The sequence below is a fragment of the Artemia franciscana genome, chromosome 20 (assembly GCF_032884065.1).
Source record: "Artemia franciscana chromosome 20, ASM3288406v1, whole genome shotgun sequence".
NCBI classification, from domain to species: domain Eukaryota; kingdom Metazoa; phylum Arthropoda; class Branchiopoda; order Anostraca; family Artemiidae; genus Artemia; species Artemia franciscana.
In genome coordinates, this window is record NC_088882.1 from 2,986,608 (window position 1) to 3,007,107 (window position 20,500).

At 35.9% G+C, this 20,500-nt stretch overlaps 2 protein-coding genes across 4 annotated transcripts in view; one reads left to right on the forward strand and one right to left on the reverse strand.

Moving 5' to 3' along the window:
• LOC136040280 (protein tyrosine phosphatase domain-containing protein 1-like) overlaps window positions 1-4,658 on the reverse strand; it is a 79,785-nt gene extending 75,127 nt beyond the window's left edge. The window contains exon 1 of one of the 3 annotated variants that reach the window (XM_065724526.1): window positions 4,438-4,658. The gene's annotated coding sequence lies outside the window, so the exon portion shown is untranslated. The remainder of the gene's footprint in view (window positions 1-4,437) is intronic. The other 2 variants (XM_065724527.1, XM_065724524.1) reach the window with 2 other exon arrangements.
• The window catches only part of LOC136040283 (nitrilase and fragile histidine triad fusion protein NitFhit-like), a 97,650-nt gene that overhangs the window by 62,960 nt on the left and 14,190 nt on the right, over window positions 1-20,500 (forward strand). The window contains exons 4-6 of the mRNA XM_065724530.1: window positions 5,679-5,898; window positions 19,084-19,296; window positions 19,990-20,272. Coding sequence (XP_065580602.1) covers window positions 5,679-5,898; window positions 19,084-19,296; window positions 19,990-20,272 — 716 coding nt within the window. The remainder of the gene's footprint in view (window positions 1-5,678; window positions 5,899-19,083; window positions 19,297-19,989; window positions 20,273-20,500) is intronic.

Consider the following 20,500-nt stretch of genomic DNA (forward strand, 5'->3'; position numbering starts at 1 on the left):
TTTCCTTGGTCACTTCGTATAGGAAGGATGACTGTATAAACTTTGGTGTTAGCTTGTTCGGCCGCAAGTTGTAAAATTGTAGTGAACGTTTCCCCCCATGGACTCCTGTATCCCAGAGTGTCACTGAAAAGGGCTTTATCCGGGATTTTTTTGTGGGGTTGAGGAGTTACAAAAAGGTTTTTTCAGATGGGAGTTACAAAAACAAATAACAAATTTGTGTATATTCATTTTGTTATGTTTTTACGAGCTGCACAAACATTTCGGAGGGAGGGGGATCAAACCCCCTAACCCCCGTCCCATCCCATGGATACGGCCTTTCTCCGGGAAAAAATAGAGATAATTATTTCGCTCAGAAAGGTATATATGGCAAAAACAGATCTTCAGGTTGACGTGACCCTCACAACCTTGTACTCCGATTCTTAACTTCTGTAGTGGATGAGGAATAAATTATTATTATTGTTAATCAAATTGCCTACAATATCAGTTAAATACAGTATATTCTTCATGTGGCAGAGAAATGAATTCAGGAGACAAAAGCAATCGACGATCTTCACTCAACTTTCGCGTCCTATAAGGTTTGACTGGAGAGCTCTGTACCATTGAAGAGGAAGCATGCCGCGCATTGCCTCAATCTGTTCTAAACATGATAAAAAGTAAAGAGACTTGCAAAGAAATGTAAGAACCTTATGCATATTTGTTTGCTTTAAATTATTAATATATATAATTAAAGTTGTTTGTAGTTATACATACTCTGGATTCAGTTATGCTTACCGAAAGAGCCATGATGATGGTAACTTTGTATATTTTCTATATTTTTTATATATTTACATAAAAAATGGTGCGTTTAGTTGTTGTTTAAAGTTATTTGATCAGCACGGAACGTTAATATCTGGAATAAAATGCAGTAAAAAGATTGCCAGGTGTGTTTGTAGGCCCAGGGCTAGAAGGGCTGGCTAGACTCCACCAAATTTAAGGTTGAACACCCATGCCAACAGCGATTTTTCAAGCATTTTTTTTAATTATTATTGGCTAGTATCAGGAGACTGAGCTTCCTTCGGTGAAGCAAATTTTGGGCAACCGGTGTGTCCACCCTCTTACTGAAAATCCACCCCCGTGGAAATTTGTAACCCTGTACCCTGATTCACACAAGGATAACATTTTTGTGTAATTTTTCTAGATTTAGCTTTTATTTTTAAACAAAGTTAAAAAACGGAAAGATATTTTAGTGATAATGGCATACTTTCTTTGTTGCTGAGTTTGTCAATAAAAATTACTTTAAATTAAAAGTAAAAACGAATACAAATTATTCCTTATATGAGGAGGCTACCCTCTCCTCAATCCCTTGCTCTTTACCCTAAAATTTGAATCTTCGTCACAATTCTTTCAGAACAATTCCTGAAACACAACCTGCCGTTTAATTAGAAAAAGAAGCTTTTTGAAATATTAAACAAATTTAGCGTGAAGTTCTAGGTTTTGAGGAGGGGGAAGCTCTCCATTCATACGGAATAATTTCTGTCCGTTTCAAGTTTCATTGCTGCTCCTTACTTTCAGTTGAATAAACTTGTAGTTTTATTTAATTTCTGATTTTTCTGATAATGCTGGGAAAACAGACACCCCCTCGATGAAAAATTAATTCCCCTCCCATCCCCTTCTTGCGTAGATTTATCCTTTGTTGGTATCAATTGAAGAGAATGTCTTATTAAAGCTATGGTTAATCTCTAATTATCTGTGTCTGGCCTACAAGGATCATCTTTTCTCCCAAGAAAGCTAGAACGTATTATTCTCGTGGGTCCGTCTGACATAAATTTTAATTTTGTCTAGTATTGTCAATTTCCCCAAATTTCGGTAGAGAAGATTAAATGTCAATATATTTCGTCTCTACAAATACTGAACGCGAACTAGCTTTCAAGAAATTATAATGTGCACATTTTATGAGTGAAATTTACGCGTGCATTTATTAGCAGACCACAATAATCCTTTTCATTAGTAAGCACGACTAAAAACTGTCAAAAGCAAACCTCTCAGTTTTGCCAATTCACTATCTCAATTTTTTAACCTCAACCAGCAGAATTTTGTTTAAGCTTCTGAATTAGTGACCTCCTAACTGACAGGTTACAGCTAAGAAATAGGCTTTACAACTCCCAGCAGATTCAATTACTTAATCTCTCACTTGGTAGATTACAACCAAAATACAGGCTTCCGCACTTTCTTCTTCAAAGTCACGGTAAGTTCTGAATAATTTGTAAAAGTAATCCCCAATCGAAAGATTCTATCAAATACTCAGTTTTTCTATTTCGTTTTATTTCAATCTCATACTTCCTCTTTTCTGTCGAAAACGCCGTAGCTGTTGTAATGCATGTTTCTTAGGCTTTCTAAGCCCTCGGAATTTCATATTAATAAGATGGTAATAATTTCGTGGGTATTTGCTTAATTTATATAGGCTATAATTACATGTCAGGTTAGCCCGTATCTTCAGAAATAGATGTTTAAATCGTTGCCAGTATTAGAATTGTGGCAGTCCCACTGTCTACTGCCACCAGTATAAGAGGCAAAGAAGGTTGAACGCAGTATTTGATAGTGGAGGAGGGGTGCCAAAGTGATACTAAGGCCCCGCCTTTGCTTTCTAAGTTAAGTAGCCTATGCAAATAAAGTCTAGTGTTATTATGTCCTTATAACTGACCAAATCCTCTCTAAGACTAGGAAAACCTTCTCTTGAGAATATCCTTTAAGTGTTTCTCTTTTCAGGCTACGATATATAACTCCATTTTGGACAGCAAAACCAAAGAAAAAAACGCCAAAAAATTAAATAAAATTCAATAAAAGACCAAAAATTAAAAGAATTAAAATCAAATACCTAACAAACAATAAAGTGAGTTATTCGCCAATATCCGCGATTTGTACAAAATCCAAAAAATTTTAACTGCCAACGACGGATACTAACGAACAACTGAGGAATAAAAGAAAAAAATCACTCACTCAAAGAAACTAAGCAGCAATTGAATGAATTGGAGAACTAGGTCACCTGATTTCTGATTTCAACCAATCCATTTCTTGCGAATACCCTTTGAGATCTAAGGGGTTGATTATATATTTGATTATGTGATTGGGGAAGTGGTTCAACGTTTATTTCAGGGATTACTAAAGTATCGGTTTCTCTTTTGAGAAAACTGAATTTGATTGTTTGGATGTTGTGCAAATCGCGGATATTTGTGAACAACTTCCTTTATTGTTTGTTAGGTATTTGATTTTAATTCTTTTAATTTTTGGTCTTTTATTGAATTTTAATTAATGTTTTTGGGTTTTTTTCATTGGTTTTGTTGTACTTTCTGCGCTTGTTTTCATATTATTTTCATATTATTTCATATTCATATTATTTCATAATAAATCATATTATTTTGTTCGCGCTGAAGAAGAGAGGCGGTTGTTCTGTCGAAATATTCGCTTTCTGTGTTTTCTTCAGTATATTCATTTGGCCTTTAAAAACCCCATTTTTAATCGTTTTCTTACTTTATTGCATTAGATGATTTTTCCTCTCTTTTGTTTCCTTCTTTGTATTCTTATATACTCCTTTTGGGCATTTTGTAATATAGCCAAAAAGGGTGGAAATGGATTATTGTTGCTATTATGTGTATTCAGGTTATCAAAAGGCGTCTGTGAAACCTGTCAGGAACAGCTAAGGGTATCATGTTGGAATATTCATTGTACTTTTTTGGGAATTATAAGCTGAATCAAAAGGCACTATGATCATTCAGGTTGTCAGGTTGGGTCACAAACGATTTCTTGGTATTATTTCAGCCTCATCAAGTTTATTTGCAGCATAAGGGATCCAACACCTTAAGAAAAACCTATCCCTTACTAATTTAAGTGGGAAAAGATCGAGCTTCTGGGAACAACCATGGACAGAAGAACCAGGGCCCCCAGCAATTGCCTTATTATAGAAACAATCTTTTGGAAACTGAATATCATAATGCCACATAGATGTTGGTAATTTTTTTAGTTGTTTGAGATTCATAATACTAAGAAGTAGAAGAGCCTTAGGGTTTTTGAATATTTGTAGGGCGAGGAAAACACCAGCCAAGAATTCTTAAGGCCTTATTCTTGACTATCTGTAGGGTTTTTTTTTTAAACCTTAAATGTATTGATATAAGTTATAGAATAATATGTAAGATAGGATTCAACCTGGGAATTAGACAATATTTTTAAAATGCAGAAATAAAACAATTATTTTAGTTTATAAATTATGAGCAAGTTTCATGACGCTAATAATGTTAGTGTTTGTCAAAAGACAATATCCGATCAATATTTATTCCAAGGCAGGTTGTATTTATCCAAAGGCGGGTTATATTTATTTCAAGGCAGGTTGTATTTATTCCAAATTATATTTATTCCAGGTTATATTTATTCATCATTTATTCCAAGGCACTTAAATGACCTTACCCTTTTGATGCCATTAGGACCTAAGATTAGTTCTTATATTATGCTATTATCCACCGCCTTCTCTGAGAGCCCAAATATGATGAGCTCAGTTTTTGATGAGATTGGAGCCAAATAGTTACAATGCAGCCTGTATAGACACCAGTAGTGCAAACATTTTTCAAAAGCAACACATAGCTACCTCCGCGACACTAATTGGCCCGGCGTCAAAACCAGACACTGTCGCAGTTGGAAACTGGATTCCGGAGAGGCAACATGTGCGGTGTGAAAATGCGCCATGACAATTAAAAGCTGTGGTGCCAAACAACAAATAAAACGCCGTTTGCAAAATGTGTAGTCCTCGGGTGTGACAGCCATGAAAAGAATCGTAAATCTTTGGGACTACGCATGCTGGAATTTCCAGCCAACAAGCCAGTTCAGTAATTATCAGTTTTTGGAGGATTATCATAACCTTTATGATTATGCTTGTAACAACAGAAATTTCTGTTTTCACTCCCGGAATAGAGCCAAGATCTTTCCGCGCTGATTGGCTTCGGGAGCGCCTGAGATTAACGTCTAGTATAAAGATGTGTGTTAAAATCCTACTATGGGCAAGATACGACTCCGCGCAACTGGTGTCTATATAGGCTGTAAGTTACAAGCTTATTAATGGATTTCACTGGTCGCATCAAGCTTCCGACCAGCAAGGGCGGTGTAATAGCTTTTACTGTCACTGCAGTATTACTTGCAAAAACAGCTGAGAGCACTAAGTTAAAACCCTCAGAAAATACTGAGTTGGGTTATGAACTATTTCTAAGAAACTCTATGCATTCAATTTGTCAACATAGATTATCTGCAATATACCAGGAACAGCTAAAGTGATAGCGCTTCGTTGTGCAAAGTATATAGTGTCTTATATTTTCCCCCGTATCTATATTTTCCCCGGTAACTACCTACTTTAATGTTTCTTTCAAAGATGGTATATCCTCCTTATATCCTGAATTTTATGAACCTCTGTCTCTGATATGTTATTTTCACTTTATCGACCATCTCTGTTTTTTAACGTAATACCACCAAGAAACAATGTGGAATGAACCTCATCCATTCCACCTTTTGAGAATACAAGCAATCAGAAAGTAAGTTTTTTTAGTTATGGTTTCAGTTTAGCTATTGGAAATTTTCATTGTGAGCTTAACTATTTAATTCATTTTTACTACGCAATTCCAGAAAAGATATATCCTTTAATTTGTGTTTATCATTCTTAGGAAAATTGCTAATCGTGAAGAGAAAAGAATGAAAATAAAAAATACCCATGTCTTGATTTCTTCAGACGGTAGTATAGCTTCTGAATACGATAAAATTCATCTATTTGACGTTTCAATTCCCGAAGAAGGAGTGCATTTAAAAGAATCTGCGATGTGCGACCCTGGGGTGGAAATCAAGGAACCTGTCAATACACCTTTTGGAAATGTAGCACTTGGAGTCGTAAGTTTTAGAACTCTGTTCATGCAAGCCATCTATGATAAGGATCTATGCAATTAGCCAGTTTTCAGTATTTATGTCTTCTAACTAGCTAAAATGCTGTATTACTAATGCCAAATCAGTCAAATTTCAAATTGATAATCCAAGTTTTATTGCAATTTGTTTTAGAGCCGTCTCGGTGCTAAACATATGCATTTGTTTTGGACAAATTCTCCTGCAAATGAGAATTGCTGCTATTTAAAGGTTAAGCTTTGGATATGAAAACAAAACATTTTTTTTATTGAGTCATACTTGACGTTATTTCATTATAAACATATTCTTAAAGCTCGCCCATCGTGTTAAAAAAAACACGACATCTGTATATACTTCATTCTGTATTTTTATTTCGAGATAAACTAAGAAATAGAATATAAGAATTTTTTACTAGGCAACTCAAACTTTATCAACTTGTCCCACAGCAAGACAAGTTGATACTGTACTGAGGGTGGTTGATATTCTGAAAGAATTGTAACAATTAGGCGGTTATAAATCAAGGTACAAACGTTTTATTCAAATTAAGTATAAAAAACTAAATTTAAATATAGCTCCTCCTGTTAATCGCCTAAACGTTTATTGTTGTATATTAATCTGAAATGCTGAATTGTGTTTCCATATATGAGGTGCAGTTTATACATGTGCAGAATTTCTTATCCTTTCCACACGCGATATGTACCTATATCTCTTACATACAATACACTGAATCTAATTTTGAGCAAGTTTTGTCTCGGTATACGGGCTTAAGCAAACCAAATACTGAGTATCTTCTTCTTCCTCAGAGCCTGTTTCTTTGCTTTATTTTGGTATCAGTTTATTTTTCTTTGATATGTTGCAATTACTTTCTTCAATACTAAATTTTGCACCTGTGGATTTGTACAGCTTCATTTTTGTATTTTTAGCCTCTAAGTAGCGACAGGGTTCCAGTTTCCATGGGAGCCCTATCCCTGGATTCCACAGGAGCCCTATCCGGTCATTCCGACGACAGCCAGCAAGTGCATGTTACCTTATAGGTCTTTACGACACACATATCCTTGGACTCCACGTGACCCCTATCCCTGGATTCCCTAGGAGCCCTGCTTTTCACGTCAGCCCTATCCGTGGATTCCATGACAGCCCTAGTTTTAAGCACACCCCTATCCCGTCAATCCGACAACAGCCAGCAGGAGTTTGTTACGCCATAGGAAATGTTTTCTAAGAGCTGCCGCTGTCTCTTACGTTATTGGAGATTAGGATGACGTAATCTCGCTTGACTTAATGGATTTAATGGGGGTGACGCAATTTTGCGATACATGCTAGACTTCTGTGTCCTCTGGGGAAGTCCCGAATGTAACTGAGGAGGGCACACATGTGGGCTAACCTTAGTGGCGGTGCACGCGCGGGTGTTACGTAATGACAGCACACACGTTGGTTTTACGTAATGGTGGCGCACACGTGAGATGTCACGTAATGGTGGCGCACACGTGAGATGTCACGTACCGGAAACGCACAGGTAGGGTGTTACATAATGACACTGCACCAGTGGGATGTGACGCAATTTTAAAGGTGGGTGTTACGTTATGACTGGCGGTACACGTTGGTGTTACGTATTGACAGTGCACACGTGGTATGTCACGTAATGAATGCACACACGGGATGTTACGCAATGAATGCACACACGGGGGATGTTACGTAACGATGGTAAACACATCAGCGTTACATAACACTTTAAGAGATTTTTTCTTCGGGATTGGTTTTCTTTCAAGGCGTTTTTTTCTTCTTTTAGGGCGTTTTGTCTTTCAATGTGTTTTTTTCTTTCACTGTGTTTTTTTCTTCGGGATTTCTTTTACTTCCAAGATGTTTTTTTTTTCTTTTTAAGACTTCATTTTTCTTTCAAGGCGTTTTTTTTGGGGTATTTTTCTTATGTGAGTAGTGGGGGCATTGTGGATTTAAAGACCTCCCTATCTCTTTGCAATACCGACATTTATTTTAAACTTTTAAGAGGGGAAGGTGCGTTTCACGTCATGTGGAATGTTTTCAGAGATGCAGGTGTCTTTTGAAAACAATACGGGAATATTTCCTAGGTGAGGCAGGTGTTTGTTACGTAATAATATAGGTAGATGCTTGTTACATAATATTAGATTAATAGCCTACATTGAGGATGAGGTAATCTTGCGTGAATTGATCTTAAGGGTGACGTAATTTTACGTGACAAAGCACACGTGGGATGTCAAGTAATGGCAGCACACACGTGGGGTGTTACGTAGTGACAGTGCAGACCTGGGGATGTGACGCAATTTTACTCAAGAGTGTTACATAATGACGGGGGCACACTTGGGCTTTACGTAATGACGGTATATACGTCGATGTTACATAATACTTTATTTTGTTTCTTTGGTATTTCTTTTTCTTTCAAGGCTTTTTGTTCTCAGGGAACCTTTATATTCTAATGATTTTTGTCCCCATTAGGATTTAAAAGGGTCAATTCCATCCAATGGAACTGCACCCTAGACAGTTGGACCTGTAATTTATTTCTAATATTATCATTCAGGAAATAGATTCTACGAAATAACCAATTCTACACGTGGAGAATTCCCTAATCCTGCTAACTAGAAGGATTTAGCTATTGATTACATATTTCCTGTGACGGCAATAATTGACTTGCACAGGGGAAAATTGATTACCAGTGTTTAATTACACTTGAAGTGAACCTGCTTGTTAAGCAATGTTTTAGAAGGATATTATAAACCCATACAAAGCGATTCTTCACTTCTTAGCGATATCATCCTAGAATTTAAGAAGATCCTTCTTAGAGAATTTCTAGAGATGTTTTATTAGAGAATGATATAAACTTGTTGAAAAAAATAGGAAAATGCTGCTTCTTAGAGAATGTCTAGAGATGTTTTCTTAGAAAATAATTTAAGTTTGTCAAATTATAGGAAAATGAGTGCACAAGACATGTGACTTAATTCTGTATTTGTTAGTTTTTTTTATTATTTTCTCTCAATTCCAAGTCTGTGACACTAAATGGCTGACCCATCCCCAAGTAAGCAATTCCAATGGTGGGAGGGGGAGGGGGTCCCTAGCAACCAATCTTAGGAGGGTGTTTGCTATTCGAGATAAATTTAAACCAAATTAAGATATATTTCTGAGAGGTTTGAATGAAAATCCTACATTTCTTTGAGCCATGGCAATGCGTATTGAGGCCATCGTGACAATGTTTGTCTGACCCACCCCCTTGCGAGCAGTTATAGCGCTCCCTGACATCCAATTCCACCGGAGGCCTAGAAACCAATTCCAAAGGAAGTCTAGCGAGCAATTACAGAGGGGCCTCTAACATCTAATTTCACCAGGGCCCTAGGAACCAATTCTACTGAGGGATGGCAAATTTCAGCATTAGCGCATATCTAGAAAGATTGAATTCTCTTTTTGAGGCAACCGGAAAAGGTGATAGAAAGGGATGCTTATTTTATCCAGAATTGAATCTACCTTCACGTTAGGAAAAAGTGCTTGATCGATTTATAATTAGTCATGTCGGTGTAGAAGTGCTGAAGGACCAAGAGATGTGCTAAGATAACCAAAAGATGGCAAGTGATTGAACAGGCTAGGGGATGATGATCAGGCAATTGATAATCAAAAATCACCTTTGTTGTATTGGCTTGCAAATGAAACGTTACTGCAACATGAACCAAGTCGGAAGTTTGCAAGGACCTACAACGTAAAATTACAGGTTTAATCCAAAAAATCAAGAAATCCTTCATCATTCCCTTAACTATAGTTGTACGTGGCGACGCTTGAAAATTTGGCTACCTTCATCTGAAAACCCAGCAAGAATTAGAAACGCACTTTTTTATGCTTAGGGTACACTCCTCCTCCAACCTAAATAAAGAACCGCTGACCCTTCTTTATTATAGTTGGGTCTATTATTTACAACTGTACACAGTGTTGTTCAAGCTTCAACCAAATCATCTACTCATTTGAAGCGTTAAAATAAATGTTTATGTTATCTTTTATTTTGTAGGACTACCCGCATCTTTAGATATGAATGCGCTATCGTTCAGCATTACTGTCTCTCAAACTGGGGTTCAAGATAATATATATTAATACCAAATAAATAGAAACGAATCTGCTACCGTTCAGCACTACTGCCTCTGAAACTGGGGCTCAATATGAGTATAGTTTTACGAAAATTTAAATCAATTGACCATCTCAGCATTTTTACACAATAGCTTTTTGGACCTCTTTTGGCTAGAATAGTTGTTTTTCACCATGAAATGAATTGCTTTTGCAATGCTTTGCTGTGGGAAAGTCTTTCTGGCTAAAAGAAATGTCTATGCTTACCATTATTTTGTAGGACCACCTGCATCTTCAGAAACAAATGTGCTACCGTATGGCATTGCTGCCTCTGAAACTAGGGTTTAATATGAATTTAGTATTTTGATAATTTTAAATCAATTGACCATCTCAGAATTATCATACAATAGCTTTTTGGTCTTTTTTTGGCTAAAATTGTTGTTTTGCACTACAAAATGGCTGAAAACGCCGCTTTGTTCGGGACAGACTTTCTGACTAAAATGAATGTCTATGTTAACCGTTATTTCGTATGACTACCTGCGCCTTTCAACCCTTCCCTTATGTCCACGTGCGAGTCTTCTGCAATTTGTCTGAATATATGGAGGGACTGCGAAAGGCGGAAGCTCGGGACTGTTAATTGTTTCCGGCTACGTTCTGTAAGTTTTTTTTGCTAGAATGTTAAGAAAACATAAGGCTGATCTTATTGAGAAAAACGCCCATAAAATTATAGAGAACTCTTCGAAGCTCTGGAAAAAATTTGAACGCCCTTGTCAATACATTTGTGAAAATAATATTCTGAGCCTGAGTGGATAATCTATTATAAGCATGAGTTTTCTTCTTCCGATCATGCTCATGACTAAAAATTTGAAAAAGAATCAAGTGCTTGTCTGAAAAATCCGAAGCTTTGACATTTGTAATTAAGCCAAGTGATGTATCGTTTTATTGTAAAAAAACTAAAGAAAAGAAATTCCGAAGCAGCTGATGGAATTACAGCTAGACATTTTGATTATGGAAGTGCTTTTCTTTTTAATTATGCATCTTTACTTTAAAAAATGTTTGTTGAAAATGGAGTTGTTCCTTATCAATTTACATTTGGTCAAATAACCCTTATCCCGAAAAAAGGCAAAAATGATTTTACAGCGTGTCATTCGTTCCGACCAACAACAGTTTCTTTTACTATTTTCAAATTATTTGAGTCCGTTATTTTGGATGAAATTGTTTCTAAATGTTATGCCCCACCTCACCAGTCTGGTTACCAAAAATGTATTAGCCAGGAGCATGCCCTTTTTGGTTTAATGAATGCTCTTGCTGATACAGAAAGAACTAGATCCTATATTATCCTTTGTGCTTCAGATGTTGCTCGAGCTTTCGACTCTTGCATTTTCCCCAAGTTTTACTTGAAGCGTATAAAAAGATGGGTAAATTTTTGTATAGTAAAATGCCTTCTATGATATGTACCATCATCCTAAGGCGAAGATAAAGGGGGATCTTCCCTTTTTGATATTTTGAAAGGAGTCTATCTCAGAATTCTCACACGTTGGCTTTTTGGTATTTTTGTGGCTAGAATCGTTGTTTTGCACCACAAAATGCATGAAAACGCCGCTTTGCTATGGGACAGTATTTTTGACGAAAAATACCTTTTATTTTATAGGACTACCTATACCTTCAGAAATGAATATGCCACCGTACAGCATTACTGGCTTTATGGCACCCCAGTATCATTCTTAAGACATTAACACATTTTTTTGAATAATAGGATATCAAATTAAAATCTCCGCTTCTGACCCTTAGTTACAACAGTTCCACTTTTGATTCTGTCGGTTTCAACCCCGGTTCAACTGATTCCAAATATGGCTTCGGTCGCGTCAGTCCCGGTTCCCCCACCTCCGTTGCTAATTCCACACTTCCGATTCCACCAATTCTGCTCCAAATTCCGTCAATTTCAACATTTTTTCTATGCAGCTGCCTCCGTCGTAATCTATGGTTGATCATTGCCAATAGCTAGTTTATTATACGTTTTTGATCACTATTATTTTAATTTGGAAGTATAAACACTCATATGGAACTTGTTGCACACTGATATTTCTCTTCGTAAAAATTTCACGTTGATTTTCATTGTGAAACTGGTTTTATTCATGGAAATCATTGCGTGCTGATTTTTGTTCGTGAAACTTCCTGCATTCTGATTTTTCCCTTCGTAAGACTTGTTCATTGATTTGTTCTCCTTGTGAAGCTGATTTTGTTCATGGAACTTCTTGCGTGTTGATTTTTGTCCATGTTATTTGCTGATTGCTGATTTTGTTCATAAAACTTTTTGCATGTTAATTTTTCCCTTCGTGAAACTTGTATATTGATTTTTCTCCACGTGAAACTGATTTTGCTAATGGAACTTGTTGTGCCCTGATTTTTGTTCATGGAACTTTTTTTGTTGCTGATTTTTGTTCTTGGAACTTGTCGTGGGCTGATTTTTGTCGTGAAACTTGTTGTATGTTGATTTTGCTCTTCGTGAAACCTGTATATTGAGTTTCTTCCTCGTGAAACTGATTTTCTTAATGGAACTTGTTGAATGGTGATTTTTGTTCCTGGAAATTGTTGTGTGCTGATTTTGTTCATGAAACTGGTTACAAGTTGATTTTTTCTCTTTTTGAAACTTGTCTATTAATTTTTCATCGTGAATTTGGTTCGGTTCATCGACCTTGTTACGTGCAGATTTTTGTTCGTGAAAGTTTTTGTATGTTGATTATTTCTCTTCGTGAATCTTGTACATTATTTTTCTCCTCATGAAACTGATTTTGTTCATGGAACTTCGTGCGTGCTAAATTTGGTTCGTGTAACTTGTTGAGTGCTCATTTTTGTATGAAAATTATTGCATGTCGATTTTTCTCTTTGTTAGACTTGTACATTGATTTTTCTCCTCTTGAAACTAATTTTTTCGCGTAGGTTGTTGCTTGTGAAACTTGTAGAATGTTATTTTTGTTAATGGAATTTGTACAGTGATATCTTCTCCTCGCGAAACCGATTTTCAGCATCAAACTTGTTGTGTGCTGATTTTTCTTCTTGGAACTCGTTGTATGCTGATTTTTATTCTTGAAACTTGTTTCATATTAATATTTCTCTTCGTGAAACTTTTACTTTGATTTTTCTCCTCGTGAAACTGATTTTATCCATGGAACTTGTTGCGTGCTGATTTTTTCGTTGAACTTGTTTCAAGCTGATTTTTGTTCGTGAAACTTGTTTAACGTTGATTTTTTCTCTTCTTGAAACTTGTGCATTAGTTTTTCTCCTTGCGAAATGGATTTTATCCATGGAGCTTGTAGCGTGCTGATTTTTGCTCTTGGAACTTATTGTATGCTGATATTTGTTCATGAAACTTATTGCATTTTAGTTTTTCTCTTCGTGAAACTTGTACATCGATTTTTTCTTCTGAAACCGATTTTGTTCGTGGAAATTGTGGCGTTATAGTTTTTGTTGTTATGAAACTTGTTAGTTTCTTGAAAGGGTTAGAATTGCCGAAAAACCTTAAGCATATTGAGCCTCCTCTTTCAGTGGCAGTAATACCGTACGGTGGCACATTGGTTTCTAAAGGTGTAGGTAGTCCTACTAAATAACGGTTAACATAGAAATTTATTTTAGCCAAAAAGTCTGTCCCCCAGTGGTTAAAATCAACGATAAACTTAACGCATATTGATCCTCCTCTTTCAGAGGCACTCTTGCCGTATGGAGGCGCACTGGTTTTCAAAGGTGCTGGTAGTCCTAAAAAATAACGGTTAACATAGACATTTATTTTAGCCAAAAATTCTATCCCCCAGCGGTTATAATTACCGAAAAAATTTTCGTGTATTGAGCCTCCTCTTTCAGAGGCAGTAATGCCTTACGGTGGCGCACTGGTTTCTAAAAGTACAGGCAGTCCTAAAAAATAAAAGTTAACATAGACATTTACATTTGCCAAAATGTCTGTCCCAAGGGGTTACAATTACCAAAAATACTTTACGTATATTCAGCCTCTTCTTTCAGAGGCAGTAATTGCATATTGTGGTGCGTTGGTTTCTAAAGGTGAAGGTAGTCCTATAAAATAACGGCTAACGTACTCATTTATTGTTGCCGAAGAGGGTTTCCTCCAGCGGTTAGAATTACCAAAAAATCTTTTTGCATATTGAGCCTCCTCTTTGAGATGTAGTAATGTCGTACCGTGGCCCATTGGCTTCTAAAGGTGCAGGTAGTCCTACAAAATAATAATCAACATAGACATTTATTTCAACCGGAAAGACAGTCCCACAGCAAAGCGGCTTTTTCAGTCATTTCGTGGCGCTAAACAACAATTCTAGCCAAAAGAAATCCAAAAAGCTATTATGTCAAAATTATAAGATGGTCAATTGATTTTAAAGTTTTGAATAACTATAGTCATGTTGAATCCCAGTTTCAGATTCAGTAATGTCGAATGATATCGCATTCGTAGCAAAAGACGCGGATAGTCCTACAAAAGAAACGGTAACATAAACATTTATTTTAACGCTTCATATGAATAGATAATTCAGTAGAATCTTTAAAAAATTGTGTACAGTTTTGTTTATGATATAGCTTCAGCTGCTATGGAGAAGGGTCGGTGATTCTTTGTTTAGGTTGGGAAAGGAGTATGCCCTAAGCATCAAAAAGTGCATGTCTAATTCTTGGTGGGTCTGAAGAAGAAGGAAGTCAAGCTTCCAAACGTCAGCATGTACAACCCTAGTTAAAGGTATATTGAGTGATTTCTTCATTGTTTGGATTAAACGTGTGATTTTTTGTATGCTATAGGTCCTTGCAAACTTCCAACTTGGTTCATAGTGCAGTGTCGCATGATTTGCAAGACAATACAGTAAACGCCATGTTTGATTATCAATTGTCTGATCATCATCCCATAGACTGTTCAATCACTTTGCCATCTTTTGGTCATCATAGTACGTCTCTTGGTCCTTTAGCACCTTTACACCGTCATGACTGGTCGAAAATCGATCAAAAGCTTTTTACCGTGTCGGTAGATTTAATTCTAGACAAAAGAAACATTCCTTTCTAGCACCTTTTCCGGTTGCCTCAAAAAGAGAATACAATCTTTCTAGATATGCCATGGCCTGAAAATTGCCCTCTCCCAGGGCAATTGGTTGCTAGGGCCTCGGTGGAATTGGATGTTAGGGATCCCACGGGAATCGCTTGCTAGGGTCCCATTGGAATTGGTTTCTAGGCCCCCGGTGGGATTGGATGTTAGGTGGTCACTGGAATTTATCGCTAGGGGGTGGGCCAGCCCAATAGTTTGACGTTGGCGTGAATTTGTATAACCATGGCTCAAAGAAACGTCGCATTTCAATTAAATGTCTCAGGAATAACTAATAATTTGGTTTAAATTCATCTCTAAAAACAAACCCCTTGGTATTGATGGCTAGGGCCCTCCTATCCCCTGTTTGCATTGCTCGCTAGGGGGTAGATCAGCCATTGAGTGTCACTGACTGGGGATTGAGATAAAATAATGCCAAGAAATGAACAAAGTATAGTATTAAGTTGTATGTCTTGTGCCCCCATTTTCCTGTATGTTGAGAAAACTTCGATCATTCTCAAACAAAAAACTTTCTCAAACATTCTCGAAGAAAACATCTCTAGAAATTCTCTAAGAAGGACTCTCCAAAATGCTTGGATCATATCGTTAAGAAGTGAAGAATTTCTTTGTCTGGGCTGATAATACGTTTCTAAAGCATTACTTAGCAAGCAGGTGCACTTCAAATATAACCAAACTCTAGTAATCGATTTCCCGAGTAATTGGATTTCAATTCAATTGTTGCAGTCATAAGAAATACGTAATCAATAGCTTAATCATTCTAGTAAGCGAGAGATGGAAATTTTCCACATGTGGAATCGGTCGTATCGTAGAATTGAGTTCCGTAATCATAATAGTAGAAATATATTGCTGATCCAGCTGTCTGTAGTGCAGTTTCGTTTGATGGAAATGGCCCTTTCGAATCCTAATGGGGATGAAAATCATTAGAATTCAAGGTTCCCTGAAAAAAACGCCTTGAATGAAAAATGAAATCTCAAAACAAAAAAATGCCTTGAAAGAAAAAACAAATCATGAAGAAAAAAACGCATTGAAAGAAAAAACGCCTTGAAAGGAGAAAAATCTCTTAAAAGAAAAAGAAATCCCGAAGAAAAGAATCTCTGAAAGTATTACGTATAATTTATATGAGTACCGTCATCCAGGGATAAGGCTCCCATGGAATCCAGGGATATGTGTGTCATAAAAACCTATGACGTAACATGGATCTGGTGGCTGTGGTCGGAATGACGGGATAGGGTTTCCGTGAAATACAGTGCTCCCGTGGAAACTAGAATCCTGTCACTACTCCTCTAACAGATTCTGTTGTCTCTTTCCTCAAATTCTGTTTTCGATTTTTCCTTTAATAGGCGTGCTCGTTAAAATCACCGACCTTAGTGGCCGTTTTGATTTCTTATACGGTTTTCTTTCACAGCTTTGGGAAAGGGTTGAATTTCTACTGGAATCACAATGCCTGTTATAGTGTCAGCATCTCATGACGTTGGCTAGAAGGCCTGGTTTGAAGCTGATGGACATGGAGAAGGACTCTGTGCATCGATGATTGTTTCAAAGATCAAAATATCTTTATTAGTCGTTACTAGACTGTCTGTGACAAAACTTGGCAAAAACTGATCTTCTGTAAATATTTGCCGATTATATGGTGCAATTGCCAGACCTTTCAAATCCCGAAATTATGTTTTTGGGTGTGATTGCATAAGGAAGAATAGTTGTGACTATTCCAAGAATATCGTAGATCTTAACAACCTTGCCTGCATTGCTTGTAATCCAACAATCTACCGCAGCAAAATAAAAATTTTCAATAAATACGTCCAACAGTGGCAGCGGTGAGAAGTATGTGGTGGGAACGACAATATCACATTAAACTTTGTCCCTAAAATCGATGATCATCTAATAATACCAGATATGAATTGTCCTTTGATGATCGTGGCTGGTCATGAAAGTGTTCCGTTACTTTGTTAGAAATATCACCTGTCCTGTGGCTCTTTTGTAATAAAGTACTCCTTAAAAACACTATGTATAATATGAGTATCGGAGGAGTGTTGTTTCCAATTGCGTTTACGGCCATTGCCACAGTAACAGTCTGGCCCTTTCCGTTGATGTGGCCTTTCTAACTTGGCGTGCCCCATTCATGGCTACAATTCATGTGGTCTTTGGATAGTCTTAAAACGTGTCTTATCAACATAAACTTATAAACTTTTATTGATTGATAAAGCACTTTAAGAGGTCGAAAACCATATAAAATAACGGCTCCACTGAGGCTAGTTGCCTCAGGTTCTCTAATGAATAGGCGATGATGGAGTTTCTTCATGAATGAATTAAACCATTTTTCATAATATATTTTAATGATCACATGATTACGGACTCTCCAAGGTTTTCTTATAGTTCATCACTAAATTTTTGCCTTTGCTTAGAATAATCAATGGCGAGTTCCTCCTCATCTGATTTATCTTTCTTTACAATAAAGACACCATGAACAGAGAGATTGTCATTTTGTTGATTTCGTAATATATAGCTTCCTCTCGTACTGTCATGTACGTCACCACATGTCTTGTAATATCATCACATTCACCGAAAGGTAGCTCTCAATAGAGACACTGGAGAAACATAGTAAGCCCAATTTATAATGATCTAGTTAATTCTGATCGCTTTTATATAAATCAACAAAAATTTAACAACCAAACAGAATCTGCGATAACCTATTACCTGGGAAGCGATTGGCTTTTAAAAATGCTCTACATAAATTGAAAAATTGAATTGCCAATCAGTATTGTATTTGTATTCAGTTACCCTTTCACCGTTACTTTCAGAGGGTTTTCATATTTTAGTTTCTTGTTTGTTTTAAGGTTTGGTTTTCCATGTAAAATTTGGAATTTTATCACTTTTTTTATTTTAATATTGTACACTAAGGACGGTCAAGCGGCGGTCTTTACAGAAATATTTGCATGGCAACCTACGTTTTTCACTGGCTTGTACTATCCTCGTTTCTCTGTTCTTTAAGGCTTCTTTTTCGTTTCATCATAGGTCTGCATGAAGCTACGCATGCGAAAGGATTTTAAATAATTTTTGTATCAGCCTACTCCCGTCTCAGCTAGCCCCAGCTTCTCCTTATACTAAAAGTCCCATTATTATGGCTTTAGATCCGGGATTCTTTATCAGCAGAAAAAAAACTAACCTAGTTTGGCTAGTGTTTTTATGCGAGTTTCTTTAAACTAGCCATTTATGTTAGGCTGTTTTTTTTTCTAAAACCTGGAGCCTGATTCTGTTTGCCACTTTTTCCTCTGTTGATTACATTTTGTATTCTTTAGAAGCTTAAAATCTCTATCTGTTTACAGTTTAGTTGTTCTTCTTAAGAAATCGGCTAATTTTCTGACTGATAAGCTAATGCAAATCATTACATTTTTTCTTTTGTTCCTTTTGTTTCTTTTGTCCTTTCTTTGCTTTCTTTCTTTTTTATTTTCTTTGTCTCAAGAAATAGTTAGAAAAACTTGCTTGAAAAATATTTCTCTAAACGTTTTTAGAGTTCAATTATTGTTTTAGAGTATCAATTTTTATACCACAGTCCGCATATTAGTCAAGTATTGACAATAGAAGGTCTAGTCACTCTTATCTCTTGGGACAAAAAATTTGGAACAAATAGTTATTTGTGAACTCGATGGGATCGTCTTTCTATTTTTATGCCTTTTATATGCGCGTCTAGTGGGCTTTCTAATATGGTCAAATAATCTAACCGATTTTATTATACCAGTTTTACTTTGTTTGGTCAAAGCAACTCATGATACAACTAATTAAGTGGCTTATGTTTAATTCAAATGTTTGCCCAGCTAGATATGAATATCAAAGAACAATTATCTCCCACCAAGCATAAGTTGTTTTTTTCCGCAACAGAGGCCTGTTTGACCCAAACTGGTGATGACTATAAATTTGTGTTCTACAAAGCCCACTTGTGAATGGAGATAATGGTCGTATTAATTAATTACCTGTTTTTAATAATATTAATGTAGTAATCAAAACTTAAATACTTTCAGTGCTATGATTTGAGGTTTCCAGAGATGGCACAAGCACATGCAGCTTTAGGGGCTGATATCCTCACGTTCCCCTCTGCATTTACAGTCGCAACAGGAATGGCTCACTGGGAGCCGCTCCTCAGAGCAAGAGCAATTGAAACGCAGTGCTATGTAATTGCTGCAGCCCAAACTGGAAAACACAACCCAAAAAGAATCTCATATGGCCATGCAATGGTTAGTCTTTGGTATTAGTACTTTAAGTATTTAGTATATATATATATATATATATATATATATATATATATATATATATATATATATATATATATATATATATATATATATGTGTATATATATATATATATATGTATATATATATATGTATATATATATATATATATATATATATATATATATATATATATATATATATATATATATTTATATTTGCATCCATTGTAAAGATATATTCCGATATACACAAGAAGTACCTACGGGTCGCGGTGGTTTCTAAATGCCGAAAATGTATGATTCCGATTGAAAAATTTCCAGTGTTTTCTAATAGTTTTTCATAATGTTTTAATAATAGTATTTTTAGTCTAATAATAGTATTTTCTCTCTTTCATTGTTCATTGTTCGTCTCTTTCATTGTATATATATATATTATATATATATATATATATATATATATATATTTTTGCATCCATTGTAAAGATATATTACGATATACACAAGAAGTACCTACGGGTCGCGGTGGTTTCTAAATGCCGAAAATGAATGATTCCGATTGAAAAATTTCCAGTGTTTCCTAATAGTTTTTCATAATATTTTAATAATAGTATTTTTAGTCTAATAATAGTATTTTCTCTCTTTCATTGTTCAGAAAGCAAAACAAGCTTTAAAATTATAGAAGTTATTAATTTTCAGGTTGTTGACCCGTGGGGAGCTATCATTGCTCAGTGCTCAGAAGGTGTTGGTATAGCTTTTGCAGAAGTTGACTTGGACTATTTAAAATCAGTTCGAACTAGGATCCCAGTACAAAGCCATAAGCGACCTGATATTTACCTGGAAAAATTTTCAAGGCAGTCACCCTTACCAGAAAATGATGCTGAGTATCAATTTGGACAGGTCACATTAAAAGGGGAAATTATATTTTATGTAACAAAGTATACTATGGCCTTTGTGAATTTAAAATGCGTTGTTCCTGGTCGTAAGTTGCAAAGCTTTTTTTTCTTTCATATTTTTAGTATACAGCATTGCTTTATCACAGTGGCAAAAATCACGCACGATTACATGAATGCCTTGTGCTTATTTTATTTCGACTTTTAACTAAAAGTTTCAAGTTTTAATTTCGGATTATTTTGGAATTTACCAGATTCTGGATTAGTGCCAGTCGGCTAACTGAAAGCAAACAGTAATATATTAAAATAAATATAAA